The sequence below is a fragment of the Mustela nigripes genome, chromosome 18 (assembly GCF_022355385.1).
Source record: "Mustela nigripes isolate SB6536 chromosome 18, MUSNIG.SB6536, whole genome shotgun sequence".
NCBI classification, from domain to species: Eukaryota; Metazoa; Chordata; class Mammalia; order Carnivora; family Mustelidae; genus Mustela; species Mustela nigripes.
The window spans coordinates 2,404,258-2,430,614 of record NC_081574.1 but is presented as its reverse complement, the minus strand read 5'-3'; the positions used below and the strand labels follow the sequence as shown (position 1 = coordinate 2,430,614).

The window sequence follows — 26,357 nt, the reverse complement described above, 5'->3', positions numbered from 1 at the left end:
GTCTTCCACAGCTGTCTTCTGCGGAGACCCAGGCACCCCTGCGGAGGCGCGACTCAGTGGCAAAAGCTTCACCTATAAGTCGGAAGTCTTCTTCCAGTGCAAATCTCCCTTTGTACTGGTGGGGTCATCCAGAAGAACCTGCCAGGCGGACGGCACGTGGAGTGGCACACAGCCCACCTGCATCGGTAAGAACTAAGCGGCAGCCCCAAGGGTGCTTGGGAATACGGACCTTCTCTCTAATCTCTGGTCATTTGTTCCCATAGTTGTTCCCACAATGTTCCCATAGATCGTTCTCTGTGGAAGCTCTCCTCGGCTACTCTGGTTAAATGGTACAGACCAAATTTGGAATTGAAGTTAGGAGGCTGTTAAAACACCTGCCAGACTTTGTTCTCTTGTTTCTGTGTCCCCACGTCAGCAGCAGGTGCATTCTTGCAGGGGAAGAAAGTGTTGTTGAAGATGCTAGGACTGGCCTGTTCCCGAACAGCCCCCACGGGAAAGACAGCCTGGCTGTTGCTTGGTGCCTGTCCCCTCGGTGCCTGTCTCTTGTGCACGGGTCTGTCCCCCTTGAGCCCCTGCACCAACAGTGCCGCGAGGCCTGGGGCACGTACATGCTGGTGACCCGGGAATATGACCATGAATCTTGCAAGTCAGAAGATGCTTTTCCATGTGACTTAAACCCCACATGTTTAGGTGGAATTTCTGTCTCAGGCAGAGGATTCAGATACAACTGTATTTGTCAAAAGCCACATGATTAGTGGCATAGATACCAGAATGGATCATTTTCACTAAGAGCAGATTTCTTCAGACCTCACTGCCGCAGACTTGTTTACTGATGGGCTACTTTTTTTCACCCAGCTGTACTGAGCTGAAGAGGAGATGTTCTGCATGTTTGCAGGAGACAATTAATGATCTATAGTCCTGGTTGTTTTCTAAGAAATGGAATGATTTCTACTTAAAAACAACGGTGGCCAGAAATAAAGTCACTGAAGCACTGTTTTTTTTTTTTTGTTGTTGTTGTTTTTTTTAAGATTTCATTTATTTATTTGACAGAGATCACGCAGGCAGAGAGAGAGGAGGAAGCAGGCTCCCTGCTGAGCAGAGAGCCCGATGCGGGGCTCGATCCCAGGACCCTGAGATCATGACCTGAGCCGAAGGCTTTAACCCAATGAGCCACCCAGGCGCCCCACACTGTTTGTTTTTAATAAGAGTCACGTTACTGCTGTTTCATTCAAACCATTGCTACACGCTTGCTATCTGGATACTAAGACAGGTGTTCCTCCCTCCCATGTTTCTCTTGAAAACAAATGTTTCCATGGTGGCTAGAGAGCAGCAAATAATTGAAGCTCCATGCTCCTCCCTGCTCAAGTTGTGCATGTATTGAGGGGGCAAAATGTGACTTTGGGTCTACCATGTGTCTCAATTTTGAAGCATTCAATGTATTTCTAATTTGGAAGTCTCAAAGAAAATTAAGAAATTGCAATAAGGTGATGGATGACTAAAAGAGATGGTCATTAATGGAATCCTTAAATCTAAGGGATCATAATCATTGAAGATAGTGTATCAGGAAACAGCCAATAGAGTACGTTGGACCAGAAAATGAGAAGGAATATTCATTCCAACACAGAAAATAATACACAGAGCACTTTAGAATCTAAAGGACTCAGGGGCAATACCTACAGTGTGGAAGGAAGAGGAAAATAGCAATTTACTTTAATTTTTAACTTTTGTGCAAAAATCTCATACATTTGTCAAAATACAATTTTCTCAATTTTGTAAGACCTTTTAGTAAAAATATTGGAATCCTTATAATAACAATATCTGGCACTTGTGTTCTTTCTTTTTTTCTTTTTTCCCCTGAAATTCAGACCCTGCTCATAATTCCTGCCCAGACCCTGGTACTCCACCCTTTGGGATACAGAATAGTTCCAGAGGATATGAGGTATTCCATTTTTATTGTACTGTGTTTGTCTCTACGTATAAAATAGGGACAACACTTGAACATCTGTACATGTTTTTATGCCCCCTGTCTGAGTCGTGGTATATTTCTGAAACAAATACATCCAGAGAGGATTTCTGCCTGACGTTTTAACTGTCAGAATTGGGATAGCGGGGTGTATCTTCATTCACACAGTATCAATTGCCGTATTAATTTCTATCTGAAAGTATGCATAATTGGGTGCTTTTTGTCTGCTGAAATGGCACAGCAATTCTCAAATTGGAGTGACTGGTCACCGAGTAGCTACACAGAAAAAGCCCCTGCTTAGTGACCTGATATAATGGGAAAGGAGTATTATATTTTTGAGTCAAAAACTGGAGAAAATGCGTGCGGGCCCTTTAGCGTACACTTACGTTGTGATGTTTCTCTTCCATGTGATCCCTCTGTATGAATTACTGGCTTGCTCAGTATCGCTTTTGATGTTCATTTAACTATTTAAATAAAATGTACATGAACACACACAAAAAAAGTACATGAACACTTTAGGTACTATTAGAGGAATACCTAAAATGGAAGGTAATGAAGCCTGAAATAAAATGTTTGCACCATCTAAAGTGATCGAGTGACTTCAGAGCTGTATGATGACATGACTTTGAAAGCCCCAGTGACATATGTATAGTGCTTTCAAGTTAGGGACCCCATTAATTCAGAACAAAAGACTTCTTTCTTCAGCCCCTCCCCCCCAGTCTCCACTGAAACCTAAAAATTCTAAACCCTAAAGTTCTCATTTGGTTGGCTCTAGCACACATTGGTTATTTCCTGACGGCATTCTTACACCCTACAAAGGAAAGTCCCAGGGGTGCCTAATGAGTTAAATCCAGTGTATTTGATATCAGGTCTCAAATATGGCTGAATCCTCAGGTAAATGCTCTCTGGCATGTAGAACTGTAATGCCACATATATGGGGTTCCTGGGAGATACTGCATGTGAGTTAGCTCTTGCCAACTCACCACTGGTTTTGGCACTTCTAGATCTGACCCCGAGGAGCCCATGTGAAGTCAGCATTTGTTGGGACTGCTTTCACCGACCTGTCCCTGCCATCCTCTGAAGACAGGAACAGGGATGGATAAACTTCTCATGCCCCTTATAACAAAATAAAGTTACACCAAAAAGAATGATACATTGTATCCAAAAGCAAGATTTGCTAACAAGTTACAGACACAGATGCCATCTTTTCAAGAGGTGCTGGACACAGTCAGGAATCTCCTCAAAACATTTTTTTTTTCTTTCTTGCTCATCAGACACATTAAGTTTTGAATATAACAGACTTTTGTTTGTTCCCTTCTGCACCATATTCTGAAACATGCTCACGCAGAGTGAGCCATTTTAGTCTCAGAATATCTCGTGTCCTGCTGTGTTAATTGTGCGATTCAAATGACTACCCTTTCGTCTCTAGCCCTCCACATCCCATCAGTTCTAAACACCAGGTGAATTTACAGCGATCAGTCTGGAGTAGTCAGGGACCTTCTGCTAGGAGATCCTTTACCGAGAAGGACACCGTCTCTTCCTCCTACCCCTCCATGAGAGAGGCTCTCCGTTGTCTTCCCACTAGTGAATAATTGAGCATGTTTGCAGGAGGTCTGATGGGGTCAGTGACATGCGGACAAGGAAATTCGGTGGAGGCTATCCTGACAGGTGACAGACTAACCTCTTCCTACCTCCGAATCCTAAATCCCTTATTCCTTGGCAGTTTAGATAAATTTGAATTTTTTTTTTTTTATATATAAACCCTAATCCCTATTTGGGCACCAGTGGCAAGAAGTGGCTATGCTTTTCGGACAGTCACTGCTCAGTGCAGCAACTATTACCACACGTGTGACTCATAGTTATTCCTCCCCAAATCCCAGTGAGGGAAATGAGAACTGGGCCAGATGAGAAAGCAAAGGTCAAGCAATGAAGCGTGGGTCTGTCTCCTCAGAGCAAGGACCAGATGGACTCTTCCCCTGTACACTCACTTGGCTTCATAATTAATGCCTTAGGAAAAGACTTGGTCCCACTCACGAGTGCAGAGGGTACAAAGCTGCCTTTCAGGCACAGACCGCCTCTCTGTGAGCTCATTTCTGTGCCCTTTTCTCTTCCCCCAACCTGGTCCCATGTCCCAGGCATAAGTGATCAGGGCTTGTTTGATTCCCTTCAACACATGACCCTAACTCATCCTTTAAAAACGTCTTTAAAGTGGCCTTTAAAAAAGACCACTGCAGATTTCCCTTCGAGGCATGTCCTGTTAGGTGAGGAAAGCAGATAAACATACAGACACTTCCCGAATGCTATCTTAAGCCATGTATGATGCCTTCTTGCAAGTCAGGAGAGAATGTGCAGAGAAAGTAAAATTTACCAAAATACCGAGAATTAAGGGGCGGGGGAGGTTAGCTTGCGAAGGTCCGGAGGGAAGTTATTTTAGGCATGCAGGTGGCAACGAGTAGTTCATGTATCTGAGGCTTCAGGGGAACAGATTGAGTTTCGAGACATTCTAAAATAGAGCAGGAGTTGGCCGGCTCCCAGAAGCATCAGCAAAAGTAATTATTTAATCAATACCACCTGGAGTAGCAGGGAAGGACTGGAAAAGGGGGAAAATCATCATCACAAACCGAGAGGAAGGCTGAAAGGAAAGAGAAAAACCACATTTTTGTTACCCAAATAAACTGCTCGTGACTGGCCATCAGTCACTGTGTCTAGCGGAGTCTCCTCGTGCGTGGGACAGTGAACGATGAGAGCGGCAGTGTCCCAATGCTGGTGAGAAGTACCGCTGGCGTGTGCACCCTGGGATGCACTTCCCAGCAGGACGGCTTGAGGTCGCCTCCGTCCGCTCGGCCCCAGAGCTAATGCTGGATTTCCTCTGTAGGTTGGAAGCACGGTGTTTTTCAGGTGCAGGAAAGGCTACCACATTCAAGGTTCTACGACCCGCACTTGCCTCGCAAATTTAACTTGGAGTGGAATTCAGACAGAGTGTATACGTAAGTGTTATTTCTTCCCCCACAGCCAGAAATGGCCTGTTTATTCTCGGGTGTCTAGGAGGTGTTTACCCTCCAGAGAAGTAATGAGGAGCTGCCCTATTTTTGTTTGTTGGATCTTCTTTGATTCCCGAAACCAGAATTTCTCAGAGTTTGATTCCCTAGGACTGGCAACATCAGCAGCCCGTGCTAGTGCGGTAGCATTTAAATTCTCAAGCCGCACCCCCAGACCTACAGAATCAGGAACCCGGGGGCTGGGGTGCAGGTGGGAGCAAAGGGCGGGAACAGCGGTCTGTAACTCAGCAGCCCCTCCAGGTGGTAGCGGGGCGCACTCAAGTCCGAGAACCGGCCCAAACCGAAGACAGGTGAATGCCATCAGTTACACTCGCAGAAAGAAAGCTTTCTTCAGCATGCTGTCATTCTTCTAGAATGTTCACATCAGCTCAGGAAAGAAGGGTAAAATGGATCATGGGATATGTCACAATATTAAATAGAAATATCTTAAATGTTATTTTTGAAGTCTATAGGAATTGGTCATTCAAATCATTACTTTGGATCAAATTTTATTTTTTGACTTAATCATGAGAAATAGGAGAAATGTTACAGGAATCCTCCCGAAGCCGGTATTTCATCCCCTATCCGTTTAGTGAGATACAGAATCTTAGTCTTACTGTGTGAAACCTAAAAAAAAAAAAAATGGAGTGTTATGAAAAATTATTTTAATAGTATGTAAGATATGATGTTTTGTGTATTTCTCACTATTAGAAGTGTATTTATTTCAAGATTATCATTGCTAATACTCTAGTCAAGTTACATATGTGATATCCCATGCACACCCAGCACGCATATATGTCTGTATATGCACACGCGGGAGTCTGGACAGGTTGGCGCTTGCAAGTACCTGGTATCCATATGCTGGAAATTTACGGAAGCGTAAAATATCATGACACTGAAAACAATTGCATCTGTAAGTTTTATATTGTCAGCTTGTTTTATAATCATCTGTGGAGTACTTTGCTTGAGACGTAGGTATGAACTTTATAAAGACAGAGAAGTTACTGGAGATTTAAACATCACAAACTTATTCACTCCTAAATTAGATTTTCAGGGAAATAAGAATTGATAATATTCAAATTAGGTTACTAAACACAAATTAAGCTTTTACCAAAATTGGCTATTCATTTAACTGAATAACAGATTTCTTACCTGCCATCAGACAAAAATCAAGTCAAATTTCTAAATATTTGCCCATTGTGTTTAGCTGATAGGACTGGTCTTTTAGGGCAATTAATGTGTTATTTATCTTAATAGTATGTTAGAAGTGATTCGTTTCAATGCTGTGATTTATATTCTAAATTTCTACACATAATTGATCGTATGCACATAAATGTAGAGAATGAGATTCGACGGACGGATGGGTAGATAGGCGGAAAGACAGAGAGATGACAGGTAGGTAGTTGGAGAGAGGACGGCAGGGAGGGTAGTAGGGCGAGCTGAACATCCCAAGTGCTCAGCACTTTAAACATTGCAGAGAATTTGGGGGATATTTAAAGCTACCGTATTCAGAATTTTGGGTTTTCATTTTGACTTTACAGTCATTTCCAAATTTTGGCATATTTCCTTATTTCTTTAGATGCATGTGCTAAGTCTATCATAAACAGTGGTCGGTGTTTTCTAATGGAATCCGTGCTGTTTCAGCCCACACCTGCAGACAGCCCGAGACGCCAGCCCACGCGGACGTGAGAGCGATCGATCTCCCCACCTTCGGTTACACCTTGGTGTACACCTGCCATCCGGGATTTTTCCTCGCAGCCGGGTCCGAGCACAGGACGTGTAAAGCAGATATGAAATGGACAGGAAAATCTCCCGTCTGCAAAAGTAAGTCACCGGTGAGGGAGGGAGCATGCATACTCGCAGAGCAGAGGAGCGCCGGCAGCCCACCAGGCTAGCTTCCTGGTGTGAGGTCCACCAGGAAGCCACGTCACTGAAGTGATGTCAGTCACCCCAGCCGAATCTGTGTTCATGTGGTGAGCTGTGTGTGTGAACGTGTGCGTAGTCAGTGTTGGGCACAACGGAGGCCCGGTGGTGGGAGCCAACCTGTACACAGTAGTATTTGCTATTCACACTTTAAGCCATGGAGAGAAGCTGTTTGCCTCTAGAAAAGCATTATGAGTTAAAAGGACAGGAATATGCACCATAGCTTTGGAAAATGTACATTTTTCAAATGCAAATGGGCAAATATCCCCAAGCACTGGTGGACATACAAACTAAACTGCCTGTCATTTTTAAGACCACGAGCTGTTTGCTGGTGGAGTTTACATCGGCCTACTCTTTACAGCTCTGATCCTTTAAATTATGAAAGCAATTAGCATGAAAATGGATTAATTCCTCACAAATTTGTGCAGTTACCAATAGAGTAATGAGTCAGGGTCGGATCTGACAACAGCTGACCTCATATGCTCCAGGAAACGTTGATCATACGGGCCTCGAACACTAACAGCAGAAGGAAAATGACGGAGTGTGATAAAATCTGTGGCTTTAGTTCTCCTTTCCTGGGGCCTCTTTGTAGTTATCAAATGAGAAATTCATAAGGCATTTGTGTTTCACTCGCCCTTCACTCTCAGAAATGGAAGAAAACCAACTTTAGAAAGGTGATTTGTAGTCTGACACAGAACCATAAAGGCTCAGAGATTTTGAGTTCAATCCAATATGATAGACCCAATTAAACAGTCCGCAAGGGAAATGATGTGCTGTGATTCCGTATCGACTCGTACTTCCATCAGTTTGGGCGAGGCCTTGGAAAATTAAGAGGGGTTATGAAATCTTAGCGATTTTGTAGGCCATCTTCCCTTTGCGGCCAGTACTTCCCAAACAGGAGTGAGCACAGGGCCATAACCCACCCTCGTTTGCAAGGCTCTCTGTTGTAACACACGACGCCTCTTACAGCGGCATGGGTTTGCACCAGTAATCTCCATTTTTCCACAAACACGAAGGATATTCTGCTGTGAATACAGGGGTTTAAAGTGGCTATGTATATGACATTCATATTTTGTAGAACCTCAAGAAATCTGGAGAAAGGAAAATTGCTTCAATTTGACATTTTTTCAGACTTATTCAAAATTACATGTTTTTGAAAATGATAATTTGTCTTTTTACTTGTAGGTAAAGGAGTGAGAGAAGTTAATGAAACAGTTACTAAAACTCCAGGTTTGTATACCAGAACAGTCCTAGATTTCAATCCGATAAGTGACTTGTTCTCTACTCTGCACAGCGAAACAAGCTTTAACACACAAATTTCCGATTCCATTAGTCCACGAAGGAGTTAATGTTTCAATTATGGAAAACACCAAGTCTATAATGATTTCTCTTTCTTCCATAATGGTGGTTGGTCAAGGGAATAACAAGACTTGATTAGGAGGAACCCCTCTGGCCTTCTCTCATGCCGTCTCATGCAGAGGGGCTCAGCATTTTGTGGGCAGAACTGGACGTAAAATGTTGACAACAGAATGTGATATAATGGAGAGCCTTATAAAGAGGGTTGCGATTCTTTCTTCTAAACAGGAAGCTAGTAGAAATGAAGCCTTTTGACAGTATCGCCTGTCCGCTTGAGCAGTGAAAATGAGGAGCTCCAATTTTTTTCCCCCAAGTATCTCCATCATTCAGGCATCCTCTGCCTCCTAAAATGTTCACTATTTGTTGTATGTGGTGTGTTGCTAAGTGCACGACACAGAAAATCGGAGAGATGAAGTCCCATTTCCCAAGGAAGACGTGCATGACTCCAAACCAGCTGGCCCATTCTATCTGTTATAAATATAGAGACTATTTTAATAATTTAGTGTGTCCCCAAATTATAACTTAAGTCAACTTTTTTTAACAGAAATAGAAAACTTATAAATATATAAGGTCATTTCCCTAGTGTTTTCCTTATTCAGGTTTTAACACTGATTTCTTAGGAAGGTCTATGCTGACCTCAACTGTGGAGAGCATTTATGTAATCCTCTTGTTAAATCACAACGCTGAGTAACACATGTCCGTCTCAGACGAGGGCAGGTGTCCCAACATGATGAAAGGACTTTTTCCAGTGTACACCATGAAGGATAGAGGCTACTTCTGAAAATCATTATGAATGATTCTATTCCAATGTCAAGTTCGAGTCAAATACAGAAATCAGTACTCTTTACCCAGGAACATGGTCTTCAGGGGAAGGAAACAATCTGTTGTGGTGGTGGTGTGTTTGTTCTGTTTTTGTTTGCTTATTTTTTGTTAAAGATCCAGACACACTCACATGCTTTATGTTGAAGGCACATCCATTCTCTTCAGGGCTCCTCTGCTCATTCCCCAGAGAGGGTCTCGCCAATGGAATGCGGTTCTTTGTGGAGCTCATGCAGCCTAACATGCGTCCACATCTGGATGTGGTGTTACACTGCAAACCAGAAGGGCCCTGAAGGACCATCTTTGCCACGTTGCCCCTGGCCTTATTTGGATACAAACAAGCTGCCTCTGGGACGCTGGTTGTCCCTCACTCTTCCCAGTCAGGCATGACCCACCCAACTGACACACCAGCCAAGACTCTTACCTCAGGGACAAGTGCATTAATAGCTTTCTCTGAGAGGGCGTGTTCCAATTAGGGGACACAATCTTGACATTATTCTAAAGGGTATTAATTTTGGTAAAGGAAAAGAAAGTCCTTGGGTTTGGCATTTGAACCTTGGCCCCCGGAGGGCCACCTGTGGATAGGTAGACATGTCCAACATCCCTTATCAGTCATCAGATGTGTTAGATGTCTATGCTGATAATCACAGTTTCTAGCCTATTTAACTTCTCAAATTGATCATTATTACAAGTTGAGTCTACTGAGAGCCACAGGAAGGGATGACACACTCTTTCTGAACGTGGCTAGGGTAGGTTTCATGGATGGAGCTGGTCTGGGAAGACAGGGAAATGGAGAGAGGCCCATGAATATAGGCCCAGTCTATGTGTGGGCTCATCACTAGTTGCTGCAAGTGGATTTGCCAAAAATCATAGGGAGAGATGTATCTTTCTCTATGTACATGACATTTGACAACAGTGGCTCTGACTTCTTAGTGATCTGGGAGCGTTTTTCTCAAGCTTGGAGAAGTGTGGGTGAGTGGGTTGGGCTCTCCTTGTGAGGTCAAGATCTCTGGACCCAGAGAAGCCCTGTCTTCATGAGCTGAGCTGATGTCCTCTGCTCGCACTTTCAGTGCAAGTTTCTGGGGCCAGGGACTCCTGGCAGATGGTACATGGCAGCTCTCTGAGCCTTCTAAGCTTCCAGAGAGTCCACCTGGACGTTAAAGAAATATCACTACATGCTCAGCCACCATGTGCTCATTATGGCCCGGTAAATCACCCTCCTGGAGGGAGCACTGATTCACCCTACCCTTTGGCCCTGGCAGGTCCACTCAGACAGGAGAGTTTTGACATGTAAAGTACTCCTGCAACAAATCAATGAACACACATGAATGCGCATCTCACAGACATCCCCTGCTCATTTCATGTCCATCCCACGTACGCTGTGAAGGGCCCCGGATCGGCCATGTCTGTCCTCATCACCACCCCGATCGGGGTCGCTCACTTGACTCTTAGTACGCCTCTGTGTTGTGAAAAAGATCTCGGCTTAATTGTTCCGTGTGTGCTAACGTTCCTCTGGTTTTTCTCCCCTCCAACAGTTCCTTCCGATGTATTTTTTGTCAATTCCGTGTGGAAGGGATACTATGAATATTTAGGGAAGAGACAGCCTGCAACTCTCACGGTGGACTGGTTCAATGCCACGAGCAGCAAGGTGAACGCGACCTTCCTGGAGGCCTCGCAGGTGGAGCTGAAGTTGACAGGTAGGCCCTGGGGCGTTCCCTTTTAGGAACTGCAGACTGTAGACGAATACACCTTGACCCTCTCACCCGGGAAGCGGCTGACGTTGATCACGCGCTCCTTAAGAGTCCGTTGGCTTGGCACCAGCGGCATCTCCTGGGATCCTCTGGGTAACGGGTAGGTCGGTGTTCTCCTCTCTGAAGATGACAAAACCAGTAGAGAAAAATCTCATTATTGCTCTAGATTATGCCCGGGACAGACTGAGTCAAAGGTGTGAGGTGGATACCCAGATGTGCCTGTCTCCACACTTCTTACAGTTTCCTTTTCTTCAGCTCACGTGCCTCTCACTCAGCCTCTCAGGAGACTTTTCTTTTTCTTTTTTTTTTTTTTTTTTTTTGGTGGGGAGGGGTCATCCCACTGTTAGTAAAACAGCAACAGTTTTGGTTCAGATGCCAGACGCCGTCCTGGGTACTTGCATACATTATCTTCCTCAGTCCTACCTCAAGCCGCTGATATGGGCATCCGTATCAGTCACGTTCTTTACTGATAACTGGGCGACGAGAAACAGAGAGAGACCCAGGAAACTCTAGTGGCCTTCCTAAGGGGACACGGTAGATGGACCATGTGAACTCAGGAAACCGAATTTCAGAAATCTGAATCTTGAGGCGACACTCTTAACCACTAAGATGCATATCACCTTTGTGTCTACATCAAATGTCTTTTAAAAAATTTTTTTTCATTTATGTCACTTCTTACCACCATGTATCCTTTTGTACACGAGGGCTGGGCTTTTCCCTGAGTTACCCACCAGGTGGCCCTGGGTCTGAGGGCCAAGAGGCCCCGGACGGCCCCTGCTCTGTCGTTCAGCACTGGACAGACGCAGGCTTGACCTTTAGAAAGAATGATGGCGGGTCGGCTTCCCCCATTCTTCCCTGAGACGAACCCAGGATCCTCCCTGAACCTTGAACCTGTCTTCTCTGCAGAGAGGACATTCGGGCGCGTTATTATCCATTTACTGCTTGCTTGTTTGTTTCCTGATTTATCTGTGCCCTTCCACGGGCGGGCAGCGCTCTGGCTGCCGGTACACCCTCCCCGCCCCCTGGGCCACACCGTGACCTCTCCTCTCCGGGTGACATTCTTTTTTTTTTTTTTTTAAAGATTTTATTTATTTATTTGACAGACAGAGACCACAAGCAGGCAGGCAGCAGAGAGAGGAGGAAGCAGGCTCCCTGCTGAGCAGAGAGCCCAATGCTGGGCTGGATCTCAGGACCCTGAGATCATGACCTGAGCCGAAGGCAGCGGCTTTAACCCACTGAGCCACCCAGGCGCCCCTCTGGGCGACATTCTTAAGCTCTCCCTCCAACCGCCTCACAGGTGGCTGGAGCTGTGACCTTCGAGTCCCTCCGACCCAGAATCGGCCGGTGACACAAGCACGCCCGACACACTTTGTCCGCCGCGCTATTCGTTTCAGGGTTGCCACTCATCCGCAGAAGTAGCAAGATTTATACTTATGGTCTTAATCTCTTTGTCCTCAAAATTGAGTGCAATCTGAATTTAAAATGCTAGATTAAGGGCACCTGGGTGGCTCAGTGGGTTAAGCCTCTGCCTCTGGCTCAGGTCATGATCTCAGGGTCCTGGGATCGAGCCTCACATCGGGCTCTCTCTTCAGCGGGGAGCCTGCTTCTCCCTCTCTTTCTGCCTACTTGTGATCTCTCTCTCTGTCATATAAGTAAATAAAATATTTAAAAAATGCTAGATTAAAAAATAATAATATAAATGAATATGAGTATTACCTTGATTTCTGGGTGATGGAGAATGCAGAGTTTAATGAAATGGGTTGTACCCATCCAAGCTAGGAAAAGCCTTAAACAGGAAATGCTTTTGAGGGAAACAGGGGGTCTAAAGCAACAATTTAAGAATAAAAGTAACAATTTCTGTTATTATTATTATTTTATTTTTTGATAGGCATTTATAAGAAAGAAGAGGCCCACTTACTACTGAAAGCTTTTCAGATTAAAGGCCCCGCAGATATTTTTGTAAGCAAGTTTGAAAATGACAACTGGGGACTGGCTGGTTATGTAAGTACTCTCGGTGGGGACTGTCACTCAGCACGGGGGGCTGACCTTTGCTGTCCGTGCGCATGGAAGAGGACACCAGCAGGGGATTGCCGAGGGGAGCCAGGTGGCGTCTGCTCTTTGAAAATACCTTGTTCCCTCTGCTTTGCAAACATCATGGTCCTTTTACCCCTTTGTTTTAAGAAGGAAGAAACCTTGACAAACAAATGAGCAGTTACCGCTGGGGACAGAACAAGAGCTTAGACCCACGTCCTGTGCTTAAAGGCACATTCCAGCAGGAGTCTGAGTGCAGCCACCGGGTAACCACTCTGAAAGTCTGAAAAAAAGCTCATTCCTAGATGCAGAGACTTCCCAGGACTCATTGAGATCCTTCTCCGCGAGGCAACCATGTGTGTTCTAACACATTATATGGCCTCAGTGGTGTTCACCGGCCAAGAGCTGGGTCACAAAGTGATTTTGATGTCATCTGGGTTATATTCATGTAACAGTCGAACAGTCCCCTGCACAAAGGATGGGTAACCTATGACTATGTTGTAAATTTTACTATTTCTAGTTAAAATGAGATACTGAGAATGTAGATGTGAGCTGAGGTTCACGTAGGTCTTTTCCAGTTTTAACTGCTCCAGTACCCCTGGGAGGTGGGACCGAGGGCAGAAATATCTAACTGTAGTATCTCGCCGTGACAGGTACAGCTGCCGGGCGGTCGAGGAGCGCGCCATTAATCCTTGCTGTATGTTGTTTTCTTCATTTTCGTGCATATCAGGTTTCATCAGGACTGGAAAGAGGGGGATTTACTTTCCAAGGTGATATTCACGGAAAAGACTTTGGAAGATTCAAGCTCGAAAGACAAGGTAACTGCTCTTATGTTCTGTGTTTGAAATCGATCGTCAGTTTGGTCTTCCCACGCCGGGCCTGGAAAGTAACGGGAAGCGCACGGGCAAATCGCAGGAGGGGAGAGCGGCCTTTCGGGGGAGGGAGAAAGAAGTGCTGGGAACAGCACAACCCAGCCACGCCGGTCTGGAAACAAGAGGCCGCGTGTGCAATAAACACCCTTACCCGAGAAAGAGACAGTTAAGATGTGGGAAAACAAGGCAACGAAGAAACTCAGTTAAAGAATTAAGCCAATGACGTTGCCCTGAGGAAAGTGCCAGAGGAATCAGGAGTGGCCAACAAACGACACAACAGTCTTTAACTTCAAAAAAATCCGTATTATGGCAACAACGATTTTCCATTTTTCATTTTTAGAATATAAACTTTTTAAGCAGTTATTCTGGGGAACAGTAGAAATGGCCACTGGGGTGCTCCATTTTGGAGGGATGTTTGAGTAGATACAGGTGATTTGATGATACCTGTCACTGAGCATGTCTGCCTTTGGATTTCAACCAGATGAACGTGAAAATCAAAAGTGCATCTCACTCTTCTATCATCAAAGAGTTGCTGAAGTACATAATTTGACACAACATGTCCCATTAAGTAGGGAGCTAAATTTAATTCCGTATTTTTCATTAAGAGGTGAGGACTGTGTATTGACGTGCAGAGATATCCATGACCTCTACAGGAGAAAAGAAGTTTACCATAGATAGACAGACGGGTCCTCCCTCTACCTTTCTCTACAACTTCATTTTTACCTTAGTTCTCGAAGAGAGCAATGCCTGAAGAGAAATCGCTAGATGAGGTTCCTGTGTCATCCAGCAGCTGCTTCTGTAATGTAAGATGGCTTGCAGCCTTCTCAGGCCTACTTCTTCCGCTGACATCCCAGTAGGGAAGTCCGTTCTGCCTTGTCACCAAGATTAAGAGACAGTGTGAGCCTTTGCTTTGTGCTGTCTGGACTTCTTCCCTCCCAGAAGTCCCTGTTGTCCCTGCTGACAGGGATGAGAAAATGCCTTCTGTAGGAAGACTCGCACACGTCTCTCTGACCAGTGTAGACCGCTTTACTTGTTTGCTCCTACAGGCTTTGATACCTGAGCTGCCTTTCAGAGGCACGTGAGTGTAATATCCTGTGGCGGCTGTCATCGGTTACTCATTTTGTAAGACTTCTATCACGATATGGAGCAATCCCAAAGGAAAGGCATCCTAACCTGTACATTACTCTGTAGAAAAAAACGTGACGTGATGAGTACTACTTGTCATAGGCAACTGATGAATCACTAAACACCACATCTGAAACTAATGATGCACTCTATGTTGGCTAATTGGATTTAAAGTTACAAAAAATTAAAAAATAAAAAAATTCTTGACCAAAAAAGAATAATCGTAAAATACTCGAATTCCACCGTTCCAAAGGCAGTGCTTCTAAGTAAAGAGCTTTAAATCATAAGTCAGCCACGGTGGGGACGGCACTTTAAACTGGGTTACGTTATTTTGAGGCAATGAAATAGAATGAATGCACTGGACCAACACTAATGACGAGTAACATTCTCTCTTGCTCGGAGCCAAATCCCTGCAGTTCTCTGTCCCCTTTCTCCCTGGGCGCACGCTCTAGTAATTCGGCAGAAGGACGCCCCGGTGAGCTGTACGAGGTACCCCGTGGCTGTCTGGGTTCACTCGTCCGTGGAGGCTGGGCTCACTCTCACCGGGCCGTCACAGACACCCTTGCCCGGCACCCTTTCTTCCTAATCTCACAAAACAACGGCTTGCTTTAACAAGTAATCTCTATCCCATGTGATGAGCAGTTTGTTGTCAGGAAAAGCAGTTTGCCTCGCGGATCATTTTAATCACAAGAAAGTCTGCCCTTCAGCTAATTAGAAAAGTTGATGTTTCTGTATGCTTCACCAGCGACCATTCATCTCAGACCAGCGACCATTCATCTCAGATGTGGCTAAACGCTTTTTATGGATAAAAATAAACGTCTTCATTGTCTCCAGTCAGTAGATAAATGGGAAGAAAGAGATTTGTAATAAGTGGACACCAACCAAGTTGGGTAGAAAGAACACTCCGAAGCAAAAACAGGTGTAAGAGACCAAACGATAGGCTGGCTTCCCCAGGTAAGCCGAATTGTCCCAACCACAACTCCAGGTGCACACTCACACACACACACACACACACACACACACACACAGAATGGAAGAAAAGCAGTGCAAAGTATGGACTTGTATCCAGAACATATAAAGGGCTCATCTGGTTCAATAACAGACACAAATAACCTAACTAAAAAATTGGCAAAGGATTTGAGTTGGCATGTCTCCAAACACCTACGAATGATCGATAAGCACCTGAAAAGATGCTCAACATCACGAGTCCTTCGGGGAACATAAATCAAACCACAGTGAGATGCGCCCCTCCCCTAGCAGCACCAGGATGCCAATGAGCAAACAGACAAGCGTGGCCAGAGTGTGGAGAGATTAGGACCCCCGTACCTCCCGGACGGCATGCACCAGTGGTCCAGCCACCGTGGGAAACAGTCTTGGCTGCTTGTCAAAGAGTTGATCATGGAATTAGCATGTGATGCTGCCGCTCCACTCGTGTATGGCCAACAGAACACGTGTGAGAATGTGTTCACACGAAAACATGGACACCAGGCGCATAGCAGCATTATTCCCAGTTGGCTACACCGGGGAACCACCCAGATACCCGTCAGCTGATGAGCAGGTGAAGAGAAAACAGTGTGTCCATACAGCCCTATATACTCTTAAAGACCTTCTACTCAGTAGGAGCAACCACTCACAGAGAAAAACCCACATACTGTATGATTCCATTTATGTGAAGAAAAAGGCAGATCTCAGGAGACAGCAGCTCCAGTGGTTGCTGGGAGCTGGAGGTGGGAGGGTGAGGAATGCCTACCAAGGGACACTGGGTTTCTTTTAGGGGGAACAGCGGTGTTCTTGAATTCAACCATAGTGATCATTGTAACACCGTGTGAATAGACCCAAAATTTTGGAAGATACATATGCCTTATTATTATTATTTTTATGTATGTTTGTATTTATTATTGAGGTAGAATGGACACACAATGTTACATTAGTTTCACAGTGTTTCCACAAGCTTGTTCATTACTCGGTGCTCACCACGATAAATGTAGCCCCAAGACGACATCATCACAATATTCGTCACCATATTCTCCATGCTCTGCTTTTCTTCGCTGTGACTTACTTGTTTTATGACCGGAGGTCAGTCCCTCTTCATCTCTCTGTCTGCTTCCGCCATCCCCCAGCCCCTCCCTTCCGGCAGCTGTGGCTGTTCTCAGTTTAAGGGTCTGGTTGCTTTCCGTGTGTTTTAGGCTGCACATGGAAGTGAAATCATCTGGCGTTGGTCTTTCTCTGTCTGACTTACTTCACTCAGCATCACACCCTCTGGGTCCACCCATGCTGTCACGAATGGCAGCAACTCCTTCTTTTTTATAGCCGAGTAATATTCCACGCTCGCGTCGGTACCCACTCGTGTACACACACACACACACACGTCACATCCTCTTGCTGCACCCATGGATTTATGTATATCTTCGGTGAATTATCAACAGTATATGAATTTCTTTCATTAATGATGTTAATAAAAACCTGAGTGGACTAGCTTAAAACAGAGGAAGAGATGCCCATCTCCATCCCTAAGCAGAGGAAGGTCAGTGAGAAAGGAAGGACCCACAGCGTGGGACTCGTGGGAGCAGCAGTCGCGCTGAGAGTGTGAAGAGGAGGCCCGAGGGAGGAGGGGAAGGGGAGAGCAGGGAAGGGGCGTTCTATCCTTGTTCTGGTGTTTCCGTGCTAGCCTCCTAACGGAACGGTTGAAGTGAGGTCGGAGCACAGCTTTAGGGGGTACGGTGTAACAACATGGCAGGTACAGATTCTTTTAGGCAATGACTCTACTTGGTAGAATCTATCCTGTATGTTTCAACTCCTACGGATGTATCGCTCTAGGGGGAAAAAAAAAAAAAAAAGATTTCATTGTAGCATTAGAAAAATATGAGAAATGGCCTAAATGTCCTTCAAAGGTTGACTGGCTGAAAAAAAATCTGGCATATCCCATTAATAAAACACTATACATCTGAAAAAATAAATCTAATTCATATGTACTGAGAAAAATTTCAAAGATATATGGTTACGTTTAAAAAGCCAAATACAAAACAATGTATCTAGTGTTCTTATTTTTTAGGGAAGAGAAACAAACATATATATATTAATAGCACGTTGCTGGAAGGGCATCAAACATAGTTAACCTTAAGAGGAAGACCAGCACGCAGGGCAGAGAGTCACCCTTTATTTCCGTTGTCCTGTATGTTCTTTCTGTTTATGTCTTTTTGTGCTGTTTTAATTAATATCATGTGCATGTATTAGATTACGGAAGCAGGGGTGGATAACTGACATTAACAGCAACTCCGGACGGCACAATAACTCCAGAGTAGAAGGACGCTTCGCTGTACAGTTTCAAAGACCTTCTTTTATGGCTGTGTTGTGATGCACAGTCTCTTGTGGGATATCCATGATGAGAATTCCGATACCCATGATGGTGAAAATCGATAGTCTTGTCTGCGAACAATAATAATCACTTTGGTTCATTTAAGCAGAGCACACGTTCATGAGAAGGAGGCAGAGAGATCCACGGAATGCCAGCAGCCTAGAGAATGCCGGGTGGTAGCTTTGTTCAAGTACCATTGGGGGCTCAAGTACCATAAGCCCCGTTTCCACTTGACAGGCCCCGAGTGAGCAGCTCCTGTGTCTGGAGTCCTCTTGTAGGTGCTGGGGATTCAAGCAGAAAGTGAGCCCCAGGCTCCCCAGTACACATATGGGGGCTTCCGTTCTAGAACACACAGGTCCCCGTGTGTTGGGCTGTGAACTTGGGCTGCGTGCCAGGCAGGGGAAGTGTCCTGACACTTAAATATCACAGGGAATTAGTGGACTTGCTGCCACCTGAGGGTAAACCTCCGCTCCCTGTGCAGGACGGCCTCACCCTGGTCCTGAGCCTCTGCCTGCTGCTGCTGGACCCGTCACCGCGGCACTTGGTGGTGTGCTCCAGCCTGTCCAGCACCACAGCCATGGGCTGGCTTCCCGGCCACCTCGGGTGCTCCGCCACCCTGACTAGGGCCCAGGCTACATCCAATGGGATATGAGATTTAGAGAGAAGCAGTATCTGGTGGAAGAGGCTCCCCTCCACGGCGGGTGGTGGGCGCATCCGAGAGTGAAACATCACGTCTCATTCACAGCCGCTGAGAAGGCAGGAGCTCAGAGAAATACAGTTAAGATACACAGACCCAACATCAGTGATAAAGTATATTAGAAATGCAGCAGAAAGTACCAGACCCCAAGACGGCAGGAAGTAGCAGGTCCCCACGTCTGCTGAGGGAATGACATCATACTATTGTCATGTTTCAAGGTGAAAATGAGAATGTTTATGTAAAAACCTACTTAGATGTGTGTAATATTTGATGGTTTATTTACAATTATGGTTTGTGGGTAAAAAAAAGAAAAGAATGAAAACTTCTCTTTTACTGAACAGTCCGTAAATTCCCGACGGATGCTTCCAAGCCGCGCTCCGCTTGCTTGGAGCGATCCTGCCGCAATCGGAGGCCCCGGTCAGGATCCCCGACACACGCGCACTGAGTGAGCCGCGCGATTAAGCCACACACATTTCAAAATTGAGCTTAAATGAGTGAGCTCTTTAGAACAAACCTTTTTATTTGGCAATAGTTGCTTAATCAGTGTTTTCTAACTTGAATTTTCGAAGTTCGCATGCGTCTCCGGGTCGCGCACGCATCTGCTGCCGTGTAGACACGGATTATAGATGCACGACCAGGTCCTCTCCGGGACGGCCGCGGTGCTGACCTCTGCCTTCCGTTCTAAGGAACAGAAGTCATGTTTATCACGGTCGTGTCCTCGGGGGAGCCTGCCCGGGGACACTGAGCTGTGGTCTTGTCGCCCAGCTCCAGTAGAGGCGGCCGCACCGCCGTCCGCGCGTGCGGAGACGAGATGCCGCGGGCAGAGACCCGGGGTGTGGACGTGATCTCCGCGGCTTCTGTCGGGCGGACTCGGTCCGGGACGGGAGAGAAGGGCCGGCGCTTGCCGGTCTGCCTGTGCTCGGCGCCGCGGGGGCTTCGCGCACCTGCTGGTCCAGGTCCCGGTGTGCGCCCCCCTTCGCCCCCTCCCAGTCCCCCTGTCCAAGTCCTCTACAGCACCCTGACGTCGCTAAGGGGTAGTGTCCTGTCCCCTGACCGTTAGCCCGATGGGACCGGCCTGCGGAGAGGGCGCCGGCTTGGGGAGTCGCGACTCCTGCCGCCGAGCCGGACCCACTCGCGAAGCCCCCGCGTGCTGCGTGTCACTGTGCGTGCGGTGCCTGCAACCGCCGCCTCCTCTTGTCTTCCAGATCCCCTGAGCTCGGATCAGGACGCCCCGAACCAGCACCAGGGCACGAGCAGCGGGTCTGTGGCCGCCGCCATCCTCGTCCCGTTCTTCGCTCTCATCTTGTCGGGGTTTGCGTTTTACCTCTACAAACACAGGTACCGCGGCGGGACCCCTGCGCGTGGTGCGGGGCGGGGGCGTGGCTCGCTGTCCCTGCGCGTCTGCAGACCCCGCACCCCGCACCCCTGCACCCGCACCCGCACCCCGCACCCCCTGCACCCCCTGCACCCCCTGCACCCGCACCCGCACCCCGCACCCGCACTCCCGCTGACCTTAAGGAGGCTTGCGCGACACGGTGTCCCCGGCTTTGCTGGCCGCACATTTCCAGCGGCCTTTCCTTGGCGTTAATGTGGATGCCCCCACCCCCGCCACCAAAAACAACAACAAGAAAAGCAAAAATAAATTGTGGAGGAATTATGAGTTCTTACACATTTTGTCATTATCTGGATAATATATGTCCTGGAAGAATATGACATATGCCAAAGTGTTCCAAAATACTACCTAGAATAGTGGCATTCCCTACCTATGATTAAAAAAAAAAAAAAAAAAAAGTCCTCTATGATTCCCTAAAATACGATTAAGGTATGTTAAAAGTGTTCAACGTTCATTTATATAATGCAGATATTTCTGTTTTTCTATTGAATTCCAGTTTAAAAGAAGAAAAACTGATATAAGAATTTTTTAAATGAATCAGAGAATGGTTTTGAATATGTACTTTCTTATGCTTTTTAAAAATATATAAAGTAGTAAGAATGTTACTTCAAAATCATATTGTGTAGCATCTTCACGTTCTTGTGGTTAGTAATGTACTTACTTAAAAAAAATGATGAAAGGAATCTCTGATGGTTCTTGATAAAATTATACTTTGGCCCCATCACATCTCTGAGCGTTTTGGGAGATAACCCTACACAGGTGTATGTACACCTGCGTAAACCGATCAGCTCTCCTGATTCTATCTTAATTTGAAGACAGCAGAGTATTGGGGAATAGTCAATATTTATCACACCGAGGTCTTTCAACCTCAGATGCTTCCCCACGGCGTTGAGAACACGGAGCCTCTGCGAGGGAGGTACCACTTACTTGTTTTGTGACTTTGATCCCTTCTTTGCGTTTCCACGCCTGTGGGCTGGCGGACGTTTCATCTCTGCCTACCTCGCTCCTGACGTGGCTCCTCGCCCAGGAGGCTGTGCTGTGTCTAGAACGCGACAGAAGGCTGTCTGACCTCATGGCTCTCGAGAGCCACTCAGGCCCGTGACTGCTGAGTCTGGAGGCTCCTGTAGTCCTCTGGTTTGGTGCCCTATGAAGAATTGGGGGATTTCTGCAGAAGCCAGCCCTGCCTCATCACCTGGGCGTGCCAGGAATTCGTTTTCTTTTGAGTTGCTGCCAGATATCCAGGGAACACACCAAGCTATGAGCTTTCCCTACACAGGCTCCTTACCCTCTACGGGTGTCAAGTTTCCCTCACCAGTTGGCTCTGCATTTCGCAAGTGAAGAGCTTGTTCCCACTCATTTCTGAGGCGCTCTCATTACTGTCTGCTTGGACTTTCTCCTCAGTCAAGGTCAAGCTCCTGACTCAGACTCCCACATACCTGCTCTGTACACATCTCCTTCTCCACGGTCCTGGGGTCCCCTCCAATTTTGTGGGGCTTCCCTGCAGTGCCAGGGGGTGACTCCTGACCTGGAAGGTGGCATGGGGTTTTAGCCAGTGTTCAACTGCACTAACGCTTGGCTGAAATTGTTGATTAACTTTTAATGCTGGAGCATTTTCAAGTTCAATGTCAAAGACCTTCCCAATTCTTGGGGCAGTTGCAAACTGCTTTTCTGGGGACAGAAGCCTAATTCTCTGAAACTGATACAGTTTGAATTCTCTTTGTCTCAGTGAGCATAATGTCCATTAAGGAAATCTGCTAGTAAGTCCCTGAAACAGAAGCATCATCGAATCCAGTACGCAGGGATGTTTCTGCTGGTGTGGGCATTTACATGAAAGTTCCGTTTTCATACCTGGCGTAGTCTTCTTACATAATTTCTCCTGGAAAAGGTTGAGAGGGAAGCAGACTAGATAGATAGCTTTATTTATATCTTTTACTTTAAAGATCCTCCAATCTCTAATCTTAGGTCACACACAGGCGTTTCTTTTAATTAGAAAACGTAACCAATAGTTTGAAAAAGAGTCCGATGCCGTTTCTGTGTCATGCCACAAAAGAGCTAGCGTTCGGTGAACATTACATGCGGCGAACCGAAGTCTGCTTCTCTTTTCCTTAATCTGAACCGTCCTGAAGGGTCGATGTCTTGACGGGCAGTCTTGCTTTTTTCTTGGAGTGACTTCCCCAAGGTCATGGAACTTAAAAGTGACAAATATCTAGTCCAACATCCACCCGACTCTGGCTCTGAGAGTATTACCAGGAATCCGATAATTTTGAAAGAGCTTCAGTGTTTTAAACCTCCTGCAACACCCCAACCACTGACTCTAAAAAAGAAAGTGGCCTAAACATGTTTAGAGGGGCCCCTTCCCCGTCACTGTGTGCCCTCGTGTGTGTACCCCGCTGAGTCGCGAGTGAGGTGGTGCCCTGAGACCCCGGAGCTGTGCCTGTGTCCCTATAATCTGGGTGCTAACCGTGTGTTCCGTCTTTCCCCCTTAGAACGAGACCAAAAGTTCAATACAATGGCTACGCGGGACACGAGAACAGCAATGGACAAGCTTCCTTTGAAAACCCCATGTATGATACAAACTTAAAACCCACAGAAGCCAAGGCTGTGCGGTTTGACACGACTCTGAACACAGTGTGTACGGTGGTATAGCCCTCAGTGCCCCGTTAGGACCGACTCATAGCCATACCTCTGACGGACGGGCAGCAAGTCCTCTGGTGCCATACGCCACCTCCCCCTCCTCCTCTCGGCTTCGCCGCGCTGACCGCGCCATCGTGTGCCGGCGACCGGCGGCGGGAACCTCCGGTCCTGCGCCAGAGTCTTCTGCGGATTCCCGGCCGGCTCGCCGCGTCTGCCTGGGGTCCCGGCGCGCTCCGGGCAGCCCGCCGCGTGCGCCCGCAGCTGGTGGCCGACGCCTGGGACCCGCGTTTCTGTGTGGCTGGGAGGCCTTTCCGTGCCATCTTCCGGGCACGTGGATACGGCCTTCGGGTGCGGTGGCAAAGTGGCAGCACCACAATATACCACAATACGTTGTTCTGGTCTTTTGTTTTAGTTTTAGTTTTCTTTCTTTTTTTTTAAACCCCCATGAATATCAATACTCTGGAAAAAAAAAAAATAAGCTCTCTTGAAGAAGGCACCTCTCTGGCAGACGCACACACCCGCAACGCTTCACTGTCCTTCCCGAGACCCGACACGCTTTGAGGACTCACAGCTCCCTTCGGTGTCCATTCCCAGGCCCATTGGCAAACTCCCCAGTCAGCTGTTCTAGTGCAGGAGTTTTGATGCACAATTTTTTGCACTAGTGTGTTATGAATGACTAAGATTCAGAAAAAAAATAAACTATTTGCACAGGGTTTATACACACTATCCACTGTATATAAGCATCTTCCCGTGCGGTCCAGCTGGACATGCACCACCCGGCCGGGAGAGAGGACGTATCCCCGCCCGGCGCAGGTTTTACAGGGAAATGTGGTCTTGGAGAAATGTATTCTGTTCTGCCGCCTTTAGCTACGTTATGTGCGTTGAGTTCATTGGAGAAGCCGAAGGAGGGGAGGAAAGAGGGGCCTTTTATGTTTCCTTCCCACACACGTTCCGCCTTCGGCCCTGGCCGGCAGCAGCGGGCCGCGGCCCGGGACGGCAGGGCGGCCGCGTCTCCGCCACGACGCACGTCCGCAGCACCTGCCTCTGGAAGCTCTTGAGCTCGTGGGCTGCAGCGTCGCCCTGCCCGGGCTCCGCGGTGAACGACGGCGCGGGTCGTGGTCAGCGCGGCCCGCCAGGCCCGCCCTCCCGCGTGGTGGCCCGCACACCCCTCCGTCCTGGTGGCCCGCGTCGCGCCGCGCTCGGTCTCCCGCGTCACGCGAACGCCGGACGCCGAGGCCACCCGGGGACCGTTCGGGTCTCGAGTGTGCCCGACGCGCGTCGCGAGGCTCGGGGTGGGTCGGGCCGGGGCGACCCACGGGGCGGGTGAGAGCCACGAGGAAGCAGAAGGCGCGGCGCCGGGCATGCGGCTGTACCCGGATCCACGTGGAGATCGTGTTTATTTTTATTTAAAATGGTTTGATAAAAGCGTTTGGAGAAGATGTTGCTGATTTTATGATTCGGGTGTCACCCCCTGCTTGGCGCGGAAACGTCTCCCTCCGGCCCTGCTGCATCCACGGGGGTCCCATTCGCGGGGTCCTGGTGGACGCGCTCCCTGGCTTTGGGACGGATGGAGCCGTGGCTCTGCGGAACACTTAATGCGGGACTTCACAGGTGACAGATGGGGGGGACAAAAACCTGCGCGGAGAGTAGCGCGTTCCTTCCCGTCGGGTGCTTTGACACGCGTGGTTTTGTGGCCTTGTCTCGATGCCCGCCGTTCTCTTCCTCGTGAAGGGGCGCGTGCGTGACGAGCGCATCGCTGACCTCTCCTAGGGACTTCTCTGCCTTCTGAACCCAAATTCTGAACCCCGTAGGCCCATGCGGATTCTCCGCCGCGTGTTCTCTGGCCAGCCTGGTGACGTGACTGGAGATCTGCCTTGCAGACGCGGTTCCGCTCCTGAGAGCAGAGGAGGTCAGCCAAGGCCAGGCTCCCGACGCGCACACTGAACCAGCGCCAAGTCCAGGGGAGCTCGAGGCCCGTGGTGTGCAGGGAGCACAGGGTTCCCATGTGTATTAGTGTATATATATACATACGTACCTATCTATGAATATACTGTACATATCGGAGTTGGAGTCATTCAAACTAGGTGCAAAACGCTGACTTCCGAGTCTGAATTAATGTCTCCCCTGCCCCGTCCCGGACCCGCTTGCCGGGCCCTGCCGCCACCGACTGCTGAACCGACAGGACAGACGCACACACAGACACCAGGCCTCCGGTGCGATGCCCCGCTCCTCGGTGTGCGGAGCCAGCCGTCCCCAGGTCGCTCCACAGCCACAGCAGACACCCCTCGGGATTCTCCCGCGAGAATCCGCCCACTTCCTCCTCGGGTGTGTGCGGTGTGGACGCAGGCGCCCCGCCGGGTCGGAGGGTCTCCCGCAGGCCGTCGGCACGCGGGCCGCCCGCGCGGGGGCTGCGGGACCCCTTCTGGAAGCCGCCGGAGCCCGTGCGCGGGCGGGACCCCAGCCAGCACAGGTCACGTGCTTCAGAGCTGTTGGAAACTGCTGCTTGTTTCGCACATCTTTTGCCTTTCTTCAGGCTAGCTGCAATAATTTTTTTCTTCTGTAAGATATTTTGTAAACAACAACAACAAAAAGCGATTCTCAAACAGGGGGAACGAACGCCGGTGTCCCGGTCAGGAAACCCGCCGCATCTCCGCCGCCCCGTGTCACATCTCGCCACATGCTGCTGACATGAAGTAGGTGCAAACGACCTTTTTGTACAGAGATATATTTTTTATGAAGAATTTGTAAAATTATTAAATATGCTGTAATTTTTTGATTAATGTAGGTAAATTGTTAAAAAAAAATAAATGTTTTTACGATACAAAACTGTAATTTTCCCAATAATGTACCGTGTACCATCTCTAGCAGATTCTCAGTCCCAATCCTATTACACATGTATTAATATTCAAGTGGCCTGTTAAAATCAACAGTATCATTTTTTGTCAAAAAAATTATAGAGTGTAATATAGCCTGTGCAATGACACCTATCTTTAAAGCAAATCAGAGTTCTAATTAAATATTTAATTTTAGATTTCTATTTCTTGGAGTGATTTATTTCAGCCTCGTATGTGCCTGTGGGTCTGTGGCAGGGCAGGCTAAGGACGGAGGCGTCCGTGAGGCGCTTCCTCTGACCTGGCAGCCGGGCTCAGCACCTTCGCGGACGTGAGCATCGCAGAGACGACGGATAGACCGCGCCCTTGCGAGGAGTCCCGGCCGGGGAATGGTCGTGGGGAAGCCGACTTATTTCTTCAAGCTTTCACTCTTCTCCAGACCAAAACCAAGCTGCATATTAATAATTTGTAAAGCTTTTTTCTTAGATTTTTTTTTTTGATGTTTCCAAGCCAGTGCTTGAACGTAGCCTTTACATTCGGGAGCACTCCCCCCCACCCGCCGCCCGCCC

The 26,357-nt window shown here is 47.6% G+C and overlaps 1 protein-coding gene across 1 annotated transcript in view; it reads left to right on the top strand.

The window, feature by feature from the left end:
* CSMD1 (CUB and Sushi multiple domains 1) overlaps positions 1-25,994 on the top strand; it is a 1,942,714-nt gene extending 1,916,720 nt beyond the window's left edge. The window contains exons 61-70 of the mRNA XM_059384481.1: positions 12-185; positions 1,866-1,939; positions 4,839-4,950; positions 6,646-6,825; positions 8,110-8,154; positions 10,635-10,796; positions 12,739-12,851; positions 13,612-13,699; positions 20,136-20,268; positions 22,810-25,994. Of these exons, the coding sequence (XP_059240464.1) occupies positions 12-185; positions 1,866-1,939; positions 4,839-4,950; positions 6,646-6,825; positions 8,110-8,154; positions 10,635-10,796; positions 12,739-12,851; positions 13,612-13,699; positions 20,136-20,268; positions 22,810-22,969 (1,241 nt within the window). The 3' untranslated portion in view covers positions 22,970-25,994. The remainder of the gene's footprint in view (positions 1-11; positions 186-1,865; positions 1,940-4,838; positions 4,951-6,645; positions 6,826-8,109; positions 8,155-10,634; positions 10,797-12,738; positions 12,852-13,611; positions 13,700-20,135; positions 20,269-22,809) is intronic.
* Positions 25,995-26,357: the final 363 nt, after the last annotated feature.